This window comes from Astyanax mexicanus, chromosome 3 (assembly GCF_023375975.1).
Source record: "Astyanax mexicanus isolate ESR-SI-001 chromosome 3, AstMex3_surface, whole genome shotgun sequence".
NCBI classification, from domain to species: domain Eukaryota; kingdom Metazoa; phylum Chordata; class Actinopteri; order Characiformes; family Acestrorhamphidae; genus Astyanax; species Astyanax mexicanus.
This window is the reverse complement of record NC_064410.1, coordinates 64,994,684-65,018,510: the sequence shown is the minus strand read 5'-3', so window position 1 is coordinate 65,018,510 and position 23,827 is coordinate 64,994,684. Positions and strand designations below refer to the sequence as shown.

At 39.2% G+C, this 23,827-nt stretch overlaps 2 protein-coding genes and 1 long non-coding RNA gene across 13 annotated transcripts in view; all 3 read left to right on the top strand.

Annotated features, from left to right (window-relative positions):
• Positions 1-20,158, top strand: part of tyk2 (tyrosine kinase 2) — a 47,889-nt gene extending 27,731 nt beyond the window's left edge. For both annotated transcript variants that reach the window (XM_049475633.1, XM_049475634.1), the window contains exons 14-24: positions 1,344-1,471; positions 1,575-1,710; positions 6,585-6,736; positions 9,329-9,479; positions 9,693-9,787; positions 11,665-11,857; positions 13,178-13,296; positions 14,158-14,330; positions 15,542-15,659; positions 17,288-17,398; positions 18,354-20,158. In XM_049475633.1, the coding sequence (XP_049331590.1) occupies positions 1,344-1,471; positions 1,575-1,710; positions 6,585-6,736; positions 9,329-9,479; positions 9,693-9,787; positions 11,665-11,857; positions 13,178-13,296; positions 14,158-14,330; positions 15,542-15,659; positions 17,288-17,398; positions 18,354-18,497 (1,520 nt within the window). In that variant the 3' untranslated portion in view covers positions 18,498-20,158. The remainder of the gene's footprint in view (positions 1-1,343; positions 1,472-1,574; positions 1,711-6,584; positions 6,737-9,328; positions 9,480-9,692; positions 9,788-11,664; positions 11,858-13,177; positions 13,297-14,157; positions 14,331-15,541; positions 15,660-17,287; positions 17,399-18,353) is intronic.
• On the top strand, positions 17,405-18,347 carry LOC125799287 (uncharacterized). 8 transcript variants are annotated; one of them, XR_007438143.1, is made up of 4 exons: positions 17,405-17,764; positions 17,827-17,857; positions 17,951-18,074; positions 18,199-18,347. It is a non-coding gene; the product is annotated as an uncharacterized LOC125799287 (long non-coding RNA). The 8 variants fall into 8 exon arrangements; XR_007438142.1 differs by having other exon boundaries at positions 18,137-18,347; XR_007438145.1 differs by lacking the exon at positions 17,951-18,074 and having other exon boundaries at positions 17,827-17,888; positions 18,168-18,229; positions 18,261-18,333.
• A 1,476-nt stretch (positions 20,159-21,634) lies between the features above and the next one.
• raver1 (ribonucleoprotein, PTB-binding 1) overlaps positions 21,635-23,827 on the top strand; it is a 53,716-nt gene continuing 51,523 nt past the window's right edge. The window contains exon 1 of one of the 3 annotated variants that reach the window (XM_022667182.2): positions 21,635-21,997. In XM_022667182.2, the coding sequence (XP_022522903.2) occupies positions 21,725-21,997 (273 nt within the window). In that variant the 5' untranslated portion in view covers positions 21,635-21,724. The remainder of the gene's footprint in view (positions 21,998-23,827) is intronic. The other 2 variants (XM_022667181.2, XM_022667180.2) reach the window with 2 other exon arrangements.

Below are 23,827 nucleotides of genomic sequence, written 5' to 3'. Positions count from 1 at the left end.
CCTAAAAGACCAGGCTTGCCCTCAAAGTGTAGCCAGTTATCTATAAAGCCCACATGATTTTCTGCACACCACTTGGACATCCAGCGGTTCAGCAAAGAAAGCCTGCTGTAAGCTTCATCACCACGCCTCATTGGGATGGGGCCAGAGCAGATTACCTCCTCGGACAGCGTCTGGGCCTGTTTAATCACCTCTTTAATATTAGCCTTAGTTATTTCAGACTGCCGCAGACGAATATCATTGGCCCCTACATGAATTACTACCCTCGAATATCTCCTATTCCCTAACCTGAGGTTGCCACTAATGTCCGGTGCTCTGGCTCCCGGTAAACAAGTAACTGTTGCCGCTGGTGCCCCTAAAGGAGTAGCTAATTTCACGTGTCGGACGATAGAGTCTCCTATCACCAGAGTACCTTTAACAGGCTCCTCAGTTGGCGCTTCACTGAGCGGGGCAAACCTGTTTGACACGTGAACTGGGGGAGCGTGGTGTTCAGGTGGGCTGGCTGTGGCCTTTGCGGTAGCATTAGCCTTAGCCTTTCGACTATGCCGCCGAGACGTTACCCATTCGCCCCGCTGTGAGGGCTCTAAGGCCGGAGTCGAGGGGGTACTAACTCTCCCTGAGACACCCGGGGCTGCTAACAGTGAATCCTGCTGTCTATCCCTTATTAAACCCCGGACGTGCAGCTCTAACTTATTCACCTTATCCACCAAGGTGCTAACTATCTCACACTTAGTACAAATACCACTATTGTTACCAGTATCGGTGGATAAGGGATCTAAGCTATACATGCCACACTCTAAACAGGTGTAAACCTGAGCAGAAGCCATGGAGAAAAAAGCACTCACCTTGTTTCAGTTGAAATTAGAAACTTACACAAACAAACTGCAGCAGCAAACAGCTAATCCAGCAAACCTGAGGAAAAAGTCTATAAAAGTAGACAGAGTGGATTAATAGGTGTGTAGAGCAAAGAGGAAGCAGACTAAAAGTGGATTAGTAAGTGTGAAGAGAGTAAAAGAGAAGAAAACTGAGAAAAGTGTAGAAGCTGAAGATTAAAGCAAGCTTTCAGCAGCAGACCAGCACAGTGTGAGTTAATGAAGTCTGTGGTGTGTTTATTAAGGTGTGTAACTACAGGTTATTATATAGTGCATTAATGAAGTGTGTGCTCTGTTTATAAAGGTTTGTAATAGTAGTGTAATAGTTGTGTAACTACAGGTTATTATATAGTGCATTAATGAAGTGTGTGCTCTGTTTATAAAGGTTTGTAATAGTAGTGTAATAGTTGTGTAACTACAGGTTATTATGTAGTGAGTTAATAAAGTGCGTGTTGTGTTTGTGGTGAATCTCAGATATCATGGTGGAGGAGTTTGTGGAGTTGGGGCCGTTAGACGTGTTTCTGCACAGGGAGAAAGGTCGAGTGACGCCGCAGTGGAAGTTCACGGTGGCGAAGCAGCTGGCCAGCGCTCTGTGTTACCTGGTAAGATCTGCAGTGATGATCAGAGCCGCTGGATCACTCTGGATCAGGCCTGATTCTGTACCATATATTATAAAGCTCGTTTCTGAACTTTTCTCTCCTGTAGGAAATGAAGCGCCTGGTTCATGGGAACGTCTGTGCTAAGAACATCCTGGTGGCGCGGGCCGGTCTGGAGGAGGGCACGTCTCCGTTCGTGAAGCTCAGTGACCCGGGGATATCCCTCACCGCTCTCTCACGAGGAGGTACACGCTCACCATCACTACTCTAGATTTAATAATACAGGATTTCATAGATATCTGGATCTGTATCATTCACCAGAAACGATGCCTGGCCTGGGCTTTCCGGGCTTAAGCCTCGAATGATTATCCAGTAGCCCCGAAACGTTGCACTCAGCTTAGCTCTACTATTAATGAGGAGACAGACCACTGAGCGCTGTGTGAATGGTAAATCTCCTAACGCTAATCACAGTGCTGCACAGTTCAAGGATAAAGTTCCGCCTTTCAGGAGAAACAGCCAATCAGCTTGCTGGTTATGTAGCTATAACGTTATAAACTGAAAAAGTTTTTTAAATCAGATTTTATCAGTGATTTTAAATATTTAAATATGTTTTTGAAATGGTAATCGTACGTTTGTTTCCAGTATTTTGGTCTCTTTCCCATTCAAACAGATGGAAGGTTGTACTTCAGAAAAACCTTTACAGTTATATAATGTTTAATATAATGAAATATAATGTAATGTTTGCGTAATGTTAGGGCTCGTTTTACAGAAGGTAAAAGGCAGTGGAGCACACAGTCATTAAATATGAACGATATGGGGCATTCAGACTAAAAAAAAAAAAAGAAGCTAAAAATGATAAGACAAGACCGATATGCCTTTTTTAATCCCACAGTGGAGAAATTTGCAATGTTACAGCAGTGCAGAGGACAGAACAGAAGTGTCAGAAAATAATATATATATATACACAAAATATACAAAATAACAATATTAAAAAATATAGATTTAAAAAATACTAAGATTAGAGAAAACATGATTCCCCAGTGTGTGGACCTACCAACCAACACCATTCAACACCCTTTAAAGGGGACATATTATGCAAAATTCTCAAGAGTCACAATAAGGAACCATGCATAGAACCACGCTGGCTCCACCCCCACTAGAGCTCCACAAACTAGATTACTTAAAAAATGTTTCCATTTCTTTCTGCTAGTTGAGAATGTCAGACAGTACATAGCTTTAGGATTAGGCAGCAGACTTCTTCTGAGGGAGGGATCTGTACCTACTGTCCGATGCGAGTCAGCAGATGAGGGAGATGTAAGAACTTTCAAATAATGATTATAAGGTTTTGTGCTTCTATCACAGTTTAGCATGAACTAGCTTTTTTGTGTTTTGTGCCATTAAAGTATCAGTCTGTATTATTTAGTTTCTAAACTGAAAGCAGAAGCATTTCTGAGTGGAGAAGTATATGGATAAAATATTGTGTTTAATGGTACCAAGTCAAGTCAAGTCAAGAGGCTTTTATTGTCATTACATCTGAGTACAGGTACACAGTGTGATGAAATTACGTTCCTCCGGAACCATGGTGCAACATAGAACCACAAGCAATAGACAACATAAAGTGCAGGAGTGACGACAGTGCAACATAAAATTATAAAATTATAACACTAAATAACAATAAATACAATAAATACAAAGGACGAGTCAATTTAAAGACAGGACAGTGCAGTACCGATACGGTATAATAAAGTGTATAGTGGGGATAAGGTGCAGAGATGTGTGACATACTGTAACATATAGAACATATATAATCACAGCAGTTACTGAGGTAGAGTTTATAGTTTTTAAGAGTGCAGCAAATAAAGTCATGTCAGCCTCTGTGTGCTGAGTGTGTGTGTGTGGGTGAAGTTCAGTTCTTGTGAGTGTAAAGGGGGGGGGGGTGTACAGTTTAGTTTTGTGTAAAGGGGGGGGGGGTGTACAGTTTAGTTTTGTGTGAGTGTGTTGGGTGAGTGGTGGGTGGGGTGGGGGTTCAGTTCTGTCTCTGTGCGTTGAGAAGTCTGACTGCCTGGTGGATGAAGCTGTTGCAGAGTCTAGTAGTGGAGGCTCGGATGCTCCTGTATCTTCTGCCGGACGGCATCAGAGCGAAGAGTCCGTGTGAGGGATGGGTGGGGTCGTCCACAATGCTGGTGGCTTTGCGGATGCAGCGTGTGGTGTAGATCTCAGTGATGGAGGGAAGAGAGACTCCGATGATTTTCTCAGCTGTCCGCACTATCCGCTGTAGGGTCTTGCGGTCTGAGGTGTTGCAATTCCCAAACCAGACGGTAATGCAGGTGCTCAGGATGCTTTCTACAGTGCCTCTGTAGAACATGGTGAGGATGGGGGGTGGGAGATGTGCTTTCCTCAGTCTCCGCAGGAAGTAGAGGCGCTGCTGGGCTTTCTTGGTTATGGAGCTGGTGTTGAGGGACCAGGTGAGGTTCTCTGCAATGTGAACACCGAGGAACTTGGTGTTATCCACAATTTCCACAGCAGAGCCGTTGATGTTCAGCGGGTGGTGGACACCTGGAGCTCTCCTGAAGTCAACAACCATCTCCTTGGTTTTATCCACGTTAAGAGATAGGTTGTTGGTTCTGCACCAGTCCGTCAGCCACTGCACCTCCTCTCTGTATGCTGACTCGTCGTTCTTGCTGATGAGGCCAACTACAGTTGTGTCATCAGCGAACTTGATGATGTGGTTTGAGCTGTACTTTGCAGTACAGTCATGAGTCAGCAGAGTGAACAGCAGTGGGCTGAGCACTCAGCCCTGGGGGGCGCCAGTGCTCAGTATGGTGGTGCTGGAGGTGTTGTTTCCAATCCTGACTGATTGTGGTCTCTCAGTCAGGAAGTCTAAAACCCAGTTGCAGAGGGAGGAGTTCAGGCCCAGCAAGCTCAGTTTTCCGATCAGATGCTGAGGGATGATGGTGTTGAATGCTGAACTGAAGTCGATGAACAGCATTGTGCTGAACCACCATCCCTGCTAATCCTAATAATATATTCATTCTAAAAACTGGGGTGTCACGCGTCTTTACGTACTTACATCACACGAACAGCCTCTAAAAGATGTTCCGGCTCAGTTTTACTGAATGTGAGCGGCTGGTGGAGCAATGGAGACTTCAGAAGAGGAAACTCAGATATCAGTAGATCATTCACTCATAGTAAAACCAAAGAACCTCTCTCTCTCTCTCTCTCTCTCTCTTTCACTGAACATAACCTGGAATCGGATTCATCCACTCTAAAAGGAGACCGCATCACACCCGCCCAGTTTAAAATGATTCTTCCACATGCTCTGTGCAATTACCCATTCTCACCAGAGAGGCGCTAAATCCCCCAAATCCCAAAACTTACATCAGCTTTAAACACAAGCTAAATGCAACAGCTTATTTGCATAAAAGTGTCAGAGCTCTGAAACGGCTTATTCTGAAAAGGACTAAAAGTGGTGAGAGTAGAGCTGTGAGATCTTTATCTTTATGTGTAAAGAACTTTATTATGTTTTTTATAGAACACAGACCTATTTGAACTGGTGTAAAACAGGTTCAGCGTCACCTACATAAACTGCTCCTCTCTGTAGCTTCTCTAGAGCTGAGTCTGTGTTTACTTCATCAGATTGCTTTTTATTTTTCATAGTCAATGGTGGAACAGGAAGCCAGACTCTAACCACTTCCTGTTGGTGGTGTTGAGTTGTCAGTGAGGTGCTGAGAGAGTGAGAGTGGTGCAGTGTGGGAGAGGACTGGTCTGTTGTGTTAAAGGGTCAAGCGAGTGTTTCTCTCTCTCTCTAACCAGAAAATTAAGTTTTTCTCACAGAAAATTAATGCAGAGACATAGGTTTTGTTATAAACATGTTTATTTATTTAGTTTGTATTGAAACAACACAAAGAAACTGAGGAAAAAAAACTAAAATTAATATTATTTAATCTTTATTTAAAATTAGTTAAGGCTCCCTTAACTTATCGTACAACTTATTACACTACAAGCTGCATTTAAAATCCTTTAATTTTCCCAAAAATAATCAGAGCTGCTTATAATCCGGTGCTTCTTATGTATGAATTCTATCAGTCAGGTATTAAGGAGCAGTAAAGACACTCCACTGAAGTACAGAGTTATACAGGAGATTCAGTTTAGTTCTCCAGCACCCAGACTGGAGCAGTATGAGCATTAGCTGCTAACCACGCTAAGCGCTAGTTCTTTCATCATTCAGAGGAGAGTATATCAGACTGTAGTCTGAGTGTTTACTGTGTTAAAACAAACTATATGAAACCGCTAGCTGATATCACCCTGGGTTACTGGAACACTCAGGGTTCCTCAGTGTAGCACTATCAGGCGGCGTTTACTAGCGCTAAACACTTCTGCTAATCACGGCTAGTGCTGCTGTTAACTGCACTGTTGAAAATACTGAGAATTTAAGCTTACTGTAAATAAACAGAAACGCTTTACAGTTCTCAGCATATAAATCTGTGTAGATTAACATCCAGCACTCATTTTACTTTAAAAGAAAATGTTTTTTTTATTAAAAATTTCAGTTTTGTTTACTTAGCTGTACTTTACTTTACTGAAATTAGAAGAGAAACATGGCGACAACCCTATTCCTTACTGGTGTCGCTTGATATGTGGCTTATCATCTGGTGCACCTTATAGTTTGTAAAATACTTGTACAGTAATATTTGTTTGCAAGCCCTTAGGAAAAATAACTAAACTAAATATCTTCCTATAAACATCAACAAGTTTCTTTTTCAACAATCTTTAAACTGAAATTCTGGAATTCTCTTATATCTGAGGGTTTCTTCTCTTAAAAGCAATTCAATCGGATTTAGATCTGATCTCATTGCTGCCACTTCAGAACTCTCCAAATCGCCAAGATAGCGATGAACGTCTGACTGTTGGCTTCTGTCTAGGTTGTATTCAATCAGTGGAGCTCCTGTGTTTTCTGTTACCAAGATAAACAAGATAAAACTCCAGAAATGTACCTGAACACACCTCATTTCCAGAACACCACGCCCATCAGTGTAGATATATTCAGAAGCTCTGGGGGGTAAGATAGTGATGAATGACGTACCTTAATGTGTGTAATACCTGTCTGTCTGTGCTGTAGAGCGGGTGGAGCGTATCCCGTGGATAGCGCCGGAGTGTGTGCTGGGTGGTGCAGTGATTGGCAGCGCTGCAGATAAGTGGAGTTTTGGAGCCACGCTGCTGGAGATCTGCAACAACGGAGATCTGGCCATGAGCGGCAGCACCTTACCTGAGGTACCAACCAGCCATAACATTAAAACCACACACCTGTACACAACCAGCCATAACATTAAAACCACACACCTGTACACAACCAGCCATAACATTAAAACCACACACCTGTACACAACCAGCCATAGCATTAAAACCACACACCTGTACACAACCAGCCATAACATTAAACCAACACACCTGTACACAACCAGCCATAACATTAAAACCACCCACCTGTACCCACCCAGCCATAAAATTAAAACCACCCACCTGTACCCACCCAGCCATAGCATTAAAAAGACACACCTGTACACAACCAGCCATAACATTAAAACCACACACCTGTACACAACCAGCCATAACATTAAAACCACACACCTGTACACAACCAGCCATAACATTAAAACCACACACCTGTACACAACCAGCCATAACATTAAAACCACACACCTGTACACAACCAGCTATAACATTAAAACCACACACCTGTACACAACCAGCCATAACATTAAAACCACACACCTGTACACAACCAGCCATAACATTAAAACCACACACCTGTACACAACCAGCCATAACATTAAAACCACACACCTGTACACAACCAGCCATAGCATTAAAACCACCCACCTGTACCCACCCAGCCATAACATTAAAACCACACACAGGTGAAGTGAATAACACTAATCTGGTTCCAGTGGCTCCTGTAACATGGTATATATGGTATACATGTGCATTTTAAAAACTTTATTTTATTTACTTTATTTCAGTAATATTAAACACAGAGTGATCTATTTTAAGCGTTAATTTATTTTGTTGTTGATTATTGATTATGACTTACAGCCAATCATAACTCAAAACTCAGTGTGTCAGAAAATTATAATATTATATAATAAGACCAATTGGTACTTTTGTAGCAGTGTGGGCAGTGTGCCAAGTCCTGCTGGAAAATGAAATCCTCATCTCCATAAAAGTTGTTTTCAGCAGAGGGAAGCTGTAAGATATGAAGTGCTGTAAGATTTTGTGGGAAAACAAAACTGCACTGACTTTAGACTTGATAATAAAACACAGTGGATCAACACCAGCAGATCACATGACTCTCTAAACCGTCACTGATTGGTGGAAACTTCACACTAGACCTCGAGCAGTTTGGACTGTGTCTCTCCACTCTTCCTCCAGACTCTGATCCCTTGATTTACTTTAAATGAAATTTAAAATTTACTGATGATCAGTGATGGTTTGGAGAGACATGTCTGTCATCTGCTGGTGTTGATCCACTGTGTTTTATTATCAAGTCTAAAGCATACCTGTCAAGTTTTAGATTTAAAAATAAGGGATATTTTCCTCTGTCCGCTTAAATCCGTCCCACCAGCCCAACGAAGGTTCAGTATCTCTTACATTTTAAGACAAGTTTACAAAAAATCTAAAATAACCACATGTGAACCACTTACACACTACAATTAGATTACCAGAATCTGAACATGTTGTGGACATTCCTACATATGTCATTCTTTTAATACAGCCAAATTAAAAATCCTTTTCTAGATATTAAAAAAAGTTAAGATTTCATGTCTTTTTTGCCATAAATGCACTCTTTTATATGATATATTTTTTATTTATATAATAGATTTAAAATTGAACAAAGGGTGCACAAATTCTGCAAAATGACTGTTGGTGACCTAAAAATAGTATCATGAGCTTTTACTAAAAGGACAAGGACCAGATATATTCCATCAGTAAAAATTAGTCCTAAGGGACCTACACAATAATTTTTAATTAATACTTCTTTCTTTTGATCACTCCACCCCTGATCAGTTCAGTTAATGTCGGTCCTCTCCACATTTCTAGTTAAACTGAGTCACAAGCTGTAATTTTTTTTTTTTAAAGGTTTAATCTGTGTGTTTTATTTCGGAGTATTTTTAAGCAGCTATCAGAAAAATCTCATCACAGTTTCCATGATTAGCCTACCGTTACCTTTCTTTTAGAAAAATCGCTGAATATCCAGATCTGTTTTAACATCAGCTGCTCCGACTAGCTGCCTGAACTCACAGCGAGGAGGGCGGGGCTTCCCCACACTGACCCTCCTTTGCAAGCTGATTGGCTGTTTCTCCTGAAAGGCGGGACTTTCTCCTTGAACCGGCTCCACGATTGGTTAAGAGACACAGCGCGGTCAGTGCCCTGTCTCCTCAATAATATATATTTTTTAATCTTAATATAATACAGGAAATTTACGGGAAAATACTAATACGGGAGGACGGCGGGAAAGAGGAGTAAAATACGGTAGTTTCCCGGCCAAAACGGGAGACTTGACAGGTATGGTCTAAAGTCAGTGCAGTTTTGTTTTCCCTCAAAATCTTACAGCACTTCATATCTTACAGCTTCCCTCTGCTACTGACAACTTTTATAGAGATGCGGATTTCATTTTCCAGCAGGACTTGGCACACTGCCCACACTGCCAAAAGTAACTGGTAATTGGTCTTATATAACATAAAGATTGATTGGCTGTAGCTGATCTGTTTCTACCTGGTGTTTATTACAGAAGGAGCGTTTCTTTGATATATAATATATGATATAATATAAAGTCTGATCTGGGATCTGTGGTGTTTATTACAGAAAGAGCGTTTCTATGAGACTCAGAGTCGGCTGGCGGTTCCCTCCTCTCAGGATTTGGGCAGTTTTATCAGCATGTGTTTAACCTACGACCCGGCGGCTCGCCCGTCCTTCAGAACCATCCTCAGAGAACTGACCGAGATCCAGATCAAGAGTGAGTCTCCCTCAGCCAATCACCTTCACCCTCATTATAATACTCTATACACTATATAACCTGAGGATTGTGGACACCCGGACTAAGGGTGTATGTTGTAATTATGTTGTAATTATATTGTAATTATGTTGTAATTATGTTGTAATTATTTTGTAATTATGTTGTAATTATATTGTAATTATATTGTAATTATATTTTTGCTTCCAACAACAGATCCGGATATTTCTTCAGACTGTGAGGCTCTTCCAGATCGAGATCCCAGTATTTTCCTTAAACGCCACCTGAAGAAAATCCGAGACCTGGGGGAGGTGAGCTACTGCTGAGAGATGGGGCTGTTTTTTGGTGTTTATTGTATATGGTGTTAACTCTGTGTGTGCTGGTGTTGGATGGTGTTTGATGGTGTTGGATGGTGTTGTGTTTGGGTGTATATAGTGTTAACTCTGTGTGTGCTGGTGTTGGATGGTGTTGTTTTTGGGTGTATATAGTGTTAACTCTGTGTGTGTTGGTGTTGGATGGTGTTTTTTTTTATGGTGTATATAGTGTTAACTCTGTGTGTGCTGGTGTTGGATGGTGTTGGACGGTGTTGTTTTGTGGTGTATATAGTGTTAACTCTGTGTGTGCTGGTGTTGGATGGTGTTGTTTTTGGGTGTATATAGTGTTAACTCTGTGTGTGTTGGTGTTGGATGGTGTTTTTTTTTATGGTGTATATAGTGTTAACTCTGTGTGTGCTGGTGTTGGATGGTGTTGGACGGTGTTGTTTTGTGGTGTATATAGTGTTAACTCTGTGTGTGCTGGTGTTGGATGGTGTTGTTTTTGGGTGTATATGGTGTTAACTCTGCGTGTGCTGGTGTTGGATGGTGTTTGATGGTGTTGTTTTGTGGTGTATATGGTGTTAACTCTGTGTGTGCTGGTGTTGGATGGTGTTGTTTTGTGGTGTATATGGTGTTTACTCTGTGTGTGCTAGTGTTGGATGGTGTTGTTTTGTGGTGTATATGGTGTTAACTCTGCGTGTGCTGGTGTTGGATGGTGTTGGACGGTGTTGTTTTGTGGTGTATATGGTGTTAACTCTGTGTGTGCTGGTGTTGGATGGTGTTGGATGGTGTTGTTTTGTGGTGTATATGGTGTTTACTCTGTGTGTGCTAGTGTTGGATGGTGTTGTTTTGTGGTGTATATGGTGTTTACTCTGTGTGTGCTGGTGTTGGATGGTGTTGTTTTGTGGTGTATATGGTGTTAACTCTGTGTGTGCTGGTGTTGGATGGTGTTTGATGGTGTTGGATGGTGTTGTGTTTGGGTGTATATGGTGTTAACTCTGTGTGTGCTGGTGTTGGATGGTGTTTGATGGTGTTGGATGGTGTTGTGTTTGGGTGTATATGGTGTTAACTCTGTGTGTGCTGGTGTTGGATGGTGTTGGATGGTGTTTGATGGTGTTGGATGGTGTTGTGTTTGGGTGTATATGGTGTTAACTCTGTGTGTGTGCTGGTGTTGGATGGTGTTGTGTTTGGGTGTTTATGGTGTTAACTCTGTGTGTGTGCTGGTGTTGGATGGTGTTTGATGGTGTTGGACGGTGTTGTGTTTGGGTGTTTATGGTGTTAACTCTGTGTGTGCTGGTGTTTGATGGTGTTGTTTTGTGGTGTTTATAGTGTTAACTCTGTGTGTGCTGGTGTTGGATGGTGTTTGATGGTGTTGGATGGTGTTGGATGGTGTTGGATGGTGGTGTTTATGGTGTTAACTCTGTGTGTGTGCTGGTGTTGGATGGTGTTTGATGGTGTTGGACGGTGTTGTGTTTGGGTGTTTATGGTGTTAACTCTGTGTGTGCTGGTGTTTGATGGTGTTGTTTTGTGGTGTTTATAGTGTTAACTCTGTGTGTGCTGGTGTTGGATGGTGTTTGATGGTGTTTGATGGTGTTGGATGGTGTTGGATGGTGTTGGATGGTGGTGTTTATGGTGTTAACTCTGTGTGTGTGCTGGTGTTGGATGGTGTTTGATGGTGTTGGACGGTGTTGTGTTTGGGTGTTTATGGTGTTAACTCTGTGTGTGCTGGTGTTTGATGGTGTTGTTTTGTGGTGTTTATAGAATTAACTCTGTGTGTGCTGGTGTGGATGGTGTTTGATGGTGTTGGATGGTGTTTGATGGTGTTGGGGGCGGTGGTGTTTATGGTGTTAACTCTGTGTTGTGCCGGTGTTCAGGGGCACTTTGGGAAGGTGATGCTGTACGTGTATGACCCGGCGAATGACGGGACGGGGGAGTGCGTGGCGGTGAAGACGCTGAAGCAGGAGGGAGGGAATCACCTGCACGACTCCTGGATGAAGGAGATCGAGATCCTGAAATCACTTTACCACATTAACATCGTCAAATACAAGGGCTGCTGCACTGAACTGGGTGAGTGAGGAGGAGGAGGAGCTCCACTGATTCTTCATCACCTTCATCTTATACCATCAGATACACTTTACCAGACCAATCAAACATCAATCAAAAGTGTAGACACACCTTGTTAATCAGTTTTGTTATAAAAACTCCACCAGTTCAAATTGTTCCATTACTGCTCTGTTTGTAGCTGCGCTGTTTGGTTTGTAAGCGCTGCATCGTTGCTAGGTTACCTGTATTTGTGTGGAGTAATACATGGAGAGCTTCGATTACAGTGCATTACCAGCTGATAACGGCACTCATAGAACACCTCTCAGCCAATCACATTGCAGGGTCGGAACCAACTGTGGTATAATCTGGATTCGAACATTACTCAAATCTTCACTATTCACTGTATACCTGTAACTCTACCTCTTCACTACTTTACTTTAACTGATGCTCTCAAACACTTTATTAAGAGACAAGAAATTCAAGTAATTAACTCTTGATGAGTTCAGCACAGCTGTTAACTGAAAGCCTGAATTCCAGGAGACTCTACCTCATAAAACTGACTGAGAAAATCCAGCAGAGATGTTCAAAACTCATCATCTAAACAAGAATTTACGGAATCTTAAATATTAAACATTTTTGTTTGTTTTTCTTCATAGTTTGGGTGAGTTTAGTATTAATCTGCAATGCAGAACTTTTTAAAATAAAGAAAAAAGACCCACTGAAAATACCAAAATGTCCAAAATTTGACTGGTACTGTGTATTGTGTGTTTAATATTTTTGTTAATAAAGCATGTATAAGATTTAAAGAGTTTATTGTCATGTGCACAGTAAGAAACAAGTTTCCTCGTACAATGAAATTCTTTCTTTGCTCCTCGCCGAGTATAGCGCATAATGATATATACAATAAAAATATATATACGATAAAGAAAGAAATAAACTAACTAAATATAAATATTAAATTTACATCCAGGATGGAAATATATACATGAAAACAGTAGTGTGTTATGGATATTATTTACAAGTAAGTACATGTTATCTAGCAGTGGAATATGAAAAAGTGCAAAAAGTTCAGTATTGCAATGATAAAATTGCAGTAAAGTGAGCATGTGCCTCTGTAAAATGTCCTTAACATGTAAACACGTAGAGAGTAAGGTGCAGGTTATTTCTGAGGTAGGTTCAAGAGTCTGGTAGCAGTGGGGAAGAACCTGTTCTTTAACCTGGTGGTTTTGCAGATTTGTTTAATCCTCGCTGTTAATGTTATGATAAAAGATTGTGGTGTGTGTTTATGTGGTGTGTGTTTATGTGGTGTGTGTTTATGTGGTATGTGTTTATGTGGTATCGCAGGTGGTCAGGTGGTTCAGCTGATCATGGAGTATCTTCCTCTGGGGAGTCTCAGAGAATATCTCCCTAAACACCGACTGGGAATCGCCCAGAACCTGCTCTTCGCCCAGCAGATCTGCCAGGTCATTATTATTCATCTCCAAACATAAAATAACATCAGTTTATAATACACACAGGAGCATGCAAACATCTGGATCAAACGTCTCTTAAAGTTTCTTAAATAACAATAAAACAATAACTAATAACTATTAAAGTTAAACAACACTTTTTCCACAAACTGAACCAACAAAAATTTGTTTAGACATTAAAAATGTTAGATCTACTGAGTTTTTAGCATTCCAGTTGAGTATACAGCTCTGTAAAAATGAAGAGAGAACTTCAGTTTCTGAATCAGTTTCTCTGATTTTACTATTTATAGGTTTATGTTTGAGTAAAATGAACATTGTTGTTTTATTCTATAAACTACAGACAACATTTCTCCCAAATTACAAATAAAAATATTCTCATTTAGAGCATTTATTTACAGAAAATGAGAAATGACTGAAATAACAAAAAAGATGCAGAGCTTTCAGACCTCAAATAATACAAAGAAAACAAGTTCATATTCATAAAGTTTTAAGAGTTCAGAAATAATCAATATTTGGTGGAATAAACCTGGTTGTTTTTTTAATCACAGTTTTTTTTCATGCATCTTGGCATCATGTTCTCCTCCACCAGTCTTACACACTGCTTTTGGATAACTTTATGCTGCTTTACTCCTGGTGTAAAAATTCAAGCAGTTCAGTTTGGTGGTTTGATGGTTTGTGATCATCCATCTTCCTCTTGATTATATTCCAGAGGTTTTTAATTTGGTAAAATCAAAGAAACGCATCATTTTTAAATGGGATCTTATTTTTTGTACAGAGCTGTATGTATATATGTTAGGCTTTAAGAGTGTATTATGACTGTAATGAAAGTGTACTGGGCTGTGTTTCCTCCTGTAGGGGATGGATTACCTGCACTCTAAGCGGTATATTCACCGGGACCTGGCGGCGAGGAACGTTCTGGTGGAGAATGAGGGCGTGGTGAAGATCGGCGACTTCGGACTGACCAAGTACATTCCTGAGGGGGAGATCTACTACCGGGTCCGGGAGGATGGAGACAGCCCCGTGTTCTGGTTAGTTCTGGATATATCATTGAGTTAACTAAAACACCTAGGGCCCTATTTTATTGATTTTAAAAGCTAGCTTGATTTAGGGTTTGTCAGTGTGTCTTTGCTATCGTAACGATGGGGAAAGTACACTGTGTGCAGCTCGACATGCAAAAGGCCTGTACTAATTCTCTTAATTAATGATGGGTGTGGTTAATTTTGGGCGTAACGTGAAATAAACCAATCAGAGCGTCTCTTTTAGAGCTCATCATTCTCTTTAAGAGTAGATCAGGTGAGCTCTGTCTTTGGTGGATTGCTATTGTAACGGTGCAGCTACCTGGACGTGTTCAACAAACTCTTCTCAGCAGAGGAAACTGAGCTGCTGGTTGACGCTGTGAAGGAGCTCCAGCAGCTCATTTACGGGAACAGCAATGTTATTTTATTTACTATTCTGTTTATTGTTGATGTAAAAGTTGAGTTCATGTGTGAAAATATAATGTTAATGGGGTGTAAGGTAGCAATAAGTAAAGTATCGTGGCGTATCTTGCTTGTTTTTCCCCTTAATATTGCTCTTAGCAATCTCTAATTGATCGGTGTGTTGCCAGGTCTGTCACAATAATTGCAATAGTGATTTATCCTACAATAAATGAACATGACCTCAATAATTTTTGATAATCGTGATATTTTTTGTCTATTGTTTTAACAGTGAACAGTATTTTAGCCAGTCATGCTTCAATAACTGTGACTCCATAACACACACACACACAGTGTGGACTAAAGTAGGTGAAGAAATAAGTATATAATTCACAAACTAATTATAATAAATGATTATTTAAATTTTTGCTGTCTTTAAAAAAGTGTATAATTACTTTTTTATGCTATTCTGTTATAATTATGTCAGTGGCGTTTAATAGTCTTAAAATGACAAAAATATCGTGTATCGCCCACAAAATATTCTTATCGTGACAGACCTATGTGTTCCAAACAAATGAGATTTTGAAAGGGGAATCATCATAATACCTTAAATCAGGGTGTCCACAGATCCTAACATTTATTTATCGAAAAATAAAGCTTTAATTTGTGTTAAAAAGTCTTAAATTTATCTCTCAAAATTCTTAAAAATTCACACAGGCACTAAATTGAATGTAGTTATTTTTTTGTTTGCTGTGTTAGAGATATAAATGTTGTAATTATTTAATATTAATAATATTATTGTTATTTTGTGTGCTGGTGTTTAGGTATGCTATAGAGTGTCTGAAGGAAAGTAAGTTCTCCTTCTCCTCGGACGTTTGGTCGTTCGGTGTGACGCTGTACGAGATTCTGACTCGCTGTGATCATCGCCAGAGTCCGCCTACGGTGAGCTCCGCCCAGGCTCCGCCCCTTTACTCTACTGAGCACTGTGATATTTATTATTTATTACTTTATTTATTCACTTATTTAAAGAATTATAAATAAAGCTGAGCCCTGACTCTTCTCTGTTATCATGTTAAATATAGGTGGATTATAATAATAATGAGAAACATAAACAACAAATCACAATAACACTGTTAATTCTGTTTAAATGTGTTTAATGTTTTGGCTGAACCATTTATAAAGAAAACAAGTGCACTGAGTAGATTAGTGAAGATGATGGTGATGATGGTGATTGTGATGATGATAGTGATGATGGTGATGATGGTGATGGTGATTGTGATGATGATAGTGATAGTGATGATGGTGATGATGGTGATGGTGATTGTGATGATGATAGTGATGGTGATGAGGGTGATTGTGATGATGATAGTGATAGTGATGATGGTGATGATGGTGATGGTGATTGTTATGGTGATTGTGATGATGATAGTGATGATTGTGATGATGATAGTGATAGTGATGATGGTGATTGTGATAATGATGGTGATAGTGATGATGGTGATTGTGATAATGATAATTGTGATGATGATGGTGACTGTGATAAGGGTGAGGGTAATAATAATGGTATTTTGATAATGGTGAGGATAATGATGATTGTGATGATAATTGTGATGATGGTGATTGTGATAATGGTAAGGGGAATTATAATGGTGATTTTCATAATGGTGAGGCTGATGGTAAGGATTATGATGGTGATTGTGATGATAATAATGGCGGTGGTGATTGTGTGGTGATGATGGGGATTGTGATGGTGATTATGATGTATGATGATGGTGGTGATGGTGATTGTGACGGTGATTTTGACAAGGATAATTGTGATGATGGGGATTGTGTTGATAATGATTAGAATGATGATGCTGATTGTGATGGTGATGACGGTGAATTTGATAGTGATAGTGATGTGATGATGATGGTAATGATGATGGTGATTGTGACTATGGTGTTGATGATGGTGATGATGATGGTAATGATGATGGGAATGATGATGATGATGATGGTGATGGTGTTGATGATGATGATGATGATGGTAATGATGATGGTGATGACGGTGAATTTGATAGTGATAGTGATGGTAATGATGATGACTATGGTGTTGATTGTGGTGATGATGATGATGATGATGATGATGATGATGGTAATGATGATGGTGATGGTGATGGTAATGATGATGATGATGATGATTACGATGATGGTGATGATGATGGTGATGGTGTTGATGATGGTGATGATGATGATGATGATGGTAATGATGATGATGATGATGATGATGATGATGATGGTAATGATGATGGTGATGATGATGGTGATGATGATGGTAATGATAGTGATGATGGTGATGATGGTGGTGATGATGGTGATGGTGTTGATGATGGTGGTGATGATGATGATGATGATGGTGATGATGATAGTGATGGTGATGATGATGATGATTATGGTAATGATGATAGTGATGGTGATGGTGATGATGATGATGATTATGGTAATGATGATGGTGATGGTGATGATGATGATGATTATGGTAATGATGATGGTGATGGTGATGAATGTGTATGTCTGTCTGTGTTGTGCAGAAATATGTGGAGATGATGGGCGTGGTTCAGGGTCAGATGACTGTGATGAAGCTCATTAACCTCCTGGAGAAACACAGGAGGCTGCCGTGCCCACGGGACTGCCCACACGAGGTACTGTAAACCCTTATTAACCACCGAGAACACCCTCAGTACCACCTTCACCTCTTCCCCCACCCCTCACTCTGTTTGTTTACACTCTAATTACAATTATGACAGTAGTGCTGCTGAGGTAGATTCATCATTAGAACAGCACTGCTGAGGTAAATGTATGATTAGAATAGCACTGCTGAGGTAAATGTGTGATTAGAACAGCACTGCTGAGGTAAATGTGTGATTAGAATAGCACTGCTGAGGTAAATGTATGATTAGAACAGCACAGCTGAGGTAAATGTGTGATTAGAACAGCACTGCTGAGGTAAATGTGTGATTAGAATAGCACTGCTGAGGTAAATGTGTGATTAGAACAGCACTGCTGAGGTAAATGTATGATTAGAACAGTGCTGCTGAGGTAAATGTGTGATAAGAACAGCACTGCTGAGGTAAATGTGTGATTAGAACAGCACTGCTGAGGTAAATGTGTGATTATAACAGTGCTGCTGAGGTAAATGTGTGATAAGAACAGCACTGCTGAGGCAAATGTGTGATTAGAACAGAACTGCTGAGGTAAATGTGTGATTAGAATAGCACTGCTGAGGTAAATGTATGATTAGAACAGCACCTCTGAGGTAAATGTGTGATTATAACAGTGCTGCTGAGGTAAATGTGTGATAAGAACAGCACTGCTGAGGTAAATGTATGATTAGAACAGCACCTCTGAGGTAAATGTGTGATAAGAACAGCATTGCTGAGGTAAATATGTGATTATAACAGCGCTGCTGAGGTAAATGTTTGATTAGAATAGCACTGCTGAGGTAAATGTGTGATTAGAACAGCACTGCTGAGGTAAATGTGTGATTAGAATAGCACTGCTGAGGTAAATGTGTGATTAGAACAGCGCTGCTGAGGTAAATGTGTGATTAGAATAGCACTGCTGAGGTAAATGTGTGATTAAACTGTGTGATTACAGGTGTATATGTTGATGGAGCAGTGCTGGGATTTCTCTCCGGCGCAGCGGCCGGAGTTCCGCGGTCTCGCCGAGTCTCTGGAGGAAATCCGGCGGTCGTACGAACAGCAGCCGACCGTCCGGCTCGCCCAGATCAACCATCGCTAATAAATTTATTACCTACCGAACAGAGGACACTTCACAGGTTATGCAACTAAAGTGCTTTTAAAGGAGAAGTTCACCATAATTCACACTTAATCACTTTTAAATCGGCTTTTATATCCAGAATTTTATTTACTAAAGTAAAAACTGAAGTAGCTTTTTCATCCGGGCCAGAACTATACAGCTGTGTAAAAAAATAAGATTCCACTTAAAGTGATGAGTTTCTTTGATTTTATCAAATTAAAATCCTCTGGAATATAATCAAGAGGAAGATAGATGATCACAAACCATCAAACCACCAAACTGAACTGCTTGAATTTTTGCACCAGGAGTAAAGCAGCATAAAGTTATCCAAAAGCAGTGTGTAAGACTGGTGGAGGAGAACATGATGCCAAGATGCATGAAAACAAAAAACTGTGATTAAAACCAACCAGGGTTATTCCACCAATTTTTTTGATTTCTTACCTTTTTTAAAACTTTATGAATATGAACTTTGTTTGTTTGTTTGTTTGTTTATGTGTTTGTCACTGTGAGTAAACATGCTGTAAATAGAGTTTGTGTTTTATGTTAATAAGCGTAATCCTTTATTCTCTGGATTTGCCTTAAAACTCACACTGAATTAGTTTTCTTTCTTTTCTTTATTTTATGTTTTTCTATGTTTTCTGTTGTTTATTGTGTTATTAGCACTTATTATCAGATCTGATTATTGATGATAATGAAAGATTATTAAATGATAAACAGTATCAGAGGCTTTTTTCTGAATGGTAATAATAGTTGGGACTGTTTGGTCTGGCTGTGCCTTATGTGTTTTAAATCTGTATTTATTTTCTTTTTTTCTCTCTTTTGTACAAAACATAGATATATATATATATATAATCTGTTCTAAAATTCTTACGAATTAACCCGTATTTAGCTGCGGTGGCGTATCCACAGAATCAGCTCAGACATGTGATTTGTTAAGGGTGTATTTAGTTATTTTGCAGGAATAGATTAAAATACATTAAATTCAACAGTCAAAATGTTGAATGCTGAAATTCATATTAAAGCGACAGTCTGTGAGGTTTGGTGATTTGGGGATTTGGAGACCTCTCTGGTGAGGGTGGGTAACTGCACCTCACCTATTGCTATTGTGATATCTCCATGTTTGCAGTACCTTCTGACTCAGGTAACCAGTGAAATCTGTTGGATTGACGCATGATGTAGCCAGAAAAACTCTCGATAAAACCTACCAGACCACTCTGTGTTCAGTATGAAATAGAAACCTTTAAGCCATGACCGGGGAATGATGAAAGAGGAACATTGATATAATTAATATGAATATTTTGTCCCCTCCCCGCTCAGGAAAACCACTCTTTACAATATAAAAGAAAAAAATCTTAAGGACTGCTGCTTTAAATGACACAATTAATCCCTATTAGTTTGTTTTATATGTACGATATGTTTGTATCGATAGTGAAAGAGTGGTAAATGTTGTATATGAGCTCTGTGAATCCTGTAATCACACCCTTACTCTCTCTACTCATGTCTGGGATGATTGAGCATGCTCTTACTGTACTGGCATTGCCTACTATTGCCTTTATATCCTGTTGTGAGTTTACTGAAATACTCTGTATCCAAAGCTCAGTATACGAATATGCCTTAAATAAACGTACATGTTCAATCAGTAATTGCTGTATTAATTTATTATTTTATGTGGGAAAAGTGTGTGAAGTAAAAGTATGGCCTTATATAGAGCTTTCTAATAGTTTATATATACTGTTTTTAAATAATAATTTCATTTATTAAGACAAAAAATAATATATCAAAACTAATCTAGCCCTGTGTGAAAAAGTATTTACCCCCTAATTCTAATAACTTGGTTGTTCCACTCTGTAATCAATCTTTACTGATAACTGATAACTGGGTCTTTCTCATCTCTGTTCTCATTTAGTTCCTAATTCTTCTTTACAGAATTACAGTTTTAATTCAGACACACTGGAGGATTTTCCAGCATAAACGTCTAAAACTGTTTAAGATCATCCACAGCATCTCAATCAGTCTTTAACTAGACCCTAAAAAACCTTACTTTAGTTTTAGTTTATTAATCCATTCAGATACAGTGAACTTGTTGTTTTGGGTCATTGTCCTGCTGCAGAACCCAAGTAAAGTACACCTGAGCTTGAGGATCACTAGGGAACAGATGGATGGATTCTGATTCTCCTTCAGGATTTTCTGATAAAAACAGCAGAATTCCTGCTTCCATCTGTTACAGCAGGTTATCCAGCAGCTCCAGACCAACACACACACACTACCACCACCATGTTTTACTACGTTCAGAAAGCTGTAAACGCACCACTTTTGTCTCGTCAGTCCTGTAAAGCATATTTACCAAAGTTCTGGAGATCATCGAGATGTTAGTTATATATATATATCAGTGAATCAATCAACCTTTATTTCCACTCGGTAAAACATTGAGGGTAACCCTCATTTTCAATGCAACCGAGGTCTTTAAAATTAAGTTTAAATTATAAAAACAAGCAAACAATATCATATTTAATTAAGAAGAAATTAAATAATTGAGAATAAAAGGATATACAGACAAGCTGTAAAAGGATAAATTATAAGAATAATAAAATATATTCTAAAATATCTAAAAATATCACCACAATTATAAAAAAGTGAGACTAAAATGGAACTAAAATATATAATAATAATAATAATAATAATAATAATAATAATAATAATAATAATAATTTAAAAAGTAAAAAAAAAATAAAAGGACGAAATAAATGAAATAGAAAGGTAAAAGGCCTAAATTATAACAAGTAATAAAATAAATAAAATGAAAGGGCTTAAAGCTAAAACATAAAATTAGATAAATAAAAACAAAATAAATAAAAAGGTAAATTAATTATATTTAATTATATTTAATTCTTCAAAATAAACGTACATTTATATTTTATTTTTATATCTTTTTCTAATTATTTATTTAGATATATATACATTTTTTTATGTTTATTTTGTATTTTGAACGTTTCCTTATCCATGCGTTTTCTCGCTGACTCCGCCCCTTTTCTCGCTTGTTAGCGATTTAAACCGACCACGTGACACGCTGGCCCCGCCCCCTAACGCTTTTCGTATCTGCGCATTCTGCTCTCAGCCAATCAGAGGGCGAGTTGGGGCCGCGTGTGTATTGTTTAAACTGCCCAAAGCTGCCGAACCAACTCCGCCAGCAGACTTCCATACAGAGAGCCATGGCGGCCGCCGTGTCCGTTAGCAGAGCAGCCCGAGACCCCGAGCCCTTTCCCGGGGCCGCCTTCACCAGCCGCCCGCTGCCCCAGCAGCCCGACCCGGCGGAGGAGGCGGGCAGGGAGGCCGGGGCGGAGGACTCCCCCGCCGCCAGCAGCGACGAGCTGGCCCCGCTGAGCCCGGAGGAGATCCATAATCGATTGGAAAGAACTCGCAGAGAGTTTTATAATCGGCGGAAGATCATTATTAAGAGTTTACCGGCTGATGTGACAAATCAGGTGAGATTTTAAATGTTTTTTATTTTTAAAATGTTTGTTTTATAGTTAAAAACCACTGGGAATGTAAAAAATCCACCCCGGGATTTTGTTCCAACCGCCTGGGCAGCGCCGCCACAGCTGCGGCGTCGCTGCCCAGGCGGTTGGAACAAAATCCCGGGGTGGATTTTTACATTCCGGTGGTTTGTAGCAGATCCTTCCACAATAGAACAAGCAGATGAATGAATGAATGGAGGGATGCATGGATGGATAGATAGAGGGATGGATGGATGGATGGATGGATGGATGGGGGGGGGGGGGGGGGGTAAAGTTGCTGGGGTAAGCCATTTCAACCTGCAGCTCGCTAAAACTCGAATAATCCAGCCCCTTTCACAGCAGAGTTTACAGTTTTAACTCTAAAAGAAATTCTAGATAATTTTAACTCTCAATACAACCAGTGAAAAACACACATTAACTAGATAAACACTGGCCAATTTATTAGAAACACCCTAATTTGTTAATAAACCAGTTAAAACAACTTGCCTTGTGCTTCCTCCACTCACTGGCCTCTTTTATAGATTTGGTATTTTTAATTTTCTAAAATAAAAATCTAGTTATATTTTTAATCCACCAATTGGCCACTTTATTGGAAACACACACATATGTGGTTATATTCCACATTATCAGGAAAAGATGCATTGTTATTGGCCACTTTATTGGAAACACCATACCTCATGCTTTTTTTTAGTAGCAACTCATTGGCCACTTTATTGGAAACACCATACCTTGTTTTTCCACTATATTATCAATTGTTTTATATTATTCATATGAGTTTTTCTGTGACCGCTAACTAGTCTTTCTAAACAGTCACTGGCCACTTTATTGGAAACGCACACTTTGTGGTTATATTCCACATTATAAGCAAAAAATACATTGTGCTTCTCATTGGTCAGTTCATTGAAAACAGTGTACCTTGTGTTTCCACTAAGTGACCACTTTATTGGAAACACCCTACCTTGTTTTTCCATTCAATTTAAATTTGTGCTTACTCATGAACCTTTTATATTATCTAGGAATGTTTTTCTAAAACTACGAACTAGATTTCTAATACAGGCATTGGCCACTTTATTGGAAACCCGCACACATTGTGATTGTATTCCACATTATTAGGGAAAGATACATTGATCTAATTGGTCATTTTATTGGAAACACCATATCTTGTGCTTCCGCTAAGTGGCCACTTTTTTTTAGTAGCAACTTATTAACCACTTATTGGCCAATTTATTGGAAGCACCATACTTTGTTTTTCCATTTTACTTGTATTTGTGTTGGCAACGTCCATATTTGTGCTTACTTATCAATCGTTTTTATTTTTTTTTTTAAAACAAATAACTAGTGTTTAAGAGTCATTGGCCACTTTATTGGAAACACGCACACAGTGTGGTTCTATTCCACATTATAAGCAAAAGATACATAGTGTTTATTGGCCAATTTATTGAAAACACCATACTTTGTGGCCACTTTGTTTAAGGAGCAACTTATTAACTACTCATTGGCCACTTTATTGGAAACGTCCAGCCTTATTTTTTCCATTTACTTAAGAGATTTTTGTTGACAGCGTCCACATTTGTGCTAACTTATTATAATTTTTTTTATATTATTCATGGAAGTTTTTTCTAAAACAACTAACGATTTTTAGAACGGGCATTGGCCATTTTATTGGAAACATCCAGCTTGTGGTTTTAGTTCACTTTCCAGTTTATTGGAAATGCTTTGCTATACACTTTATTAGAAACCTCCAGAATTGGTCTTAATAATTGAGGCTTTTTTATTTTTAGGAAAACATTTAGATTT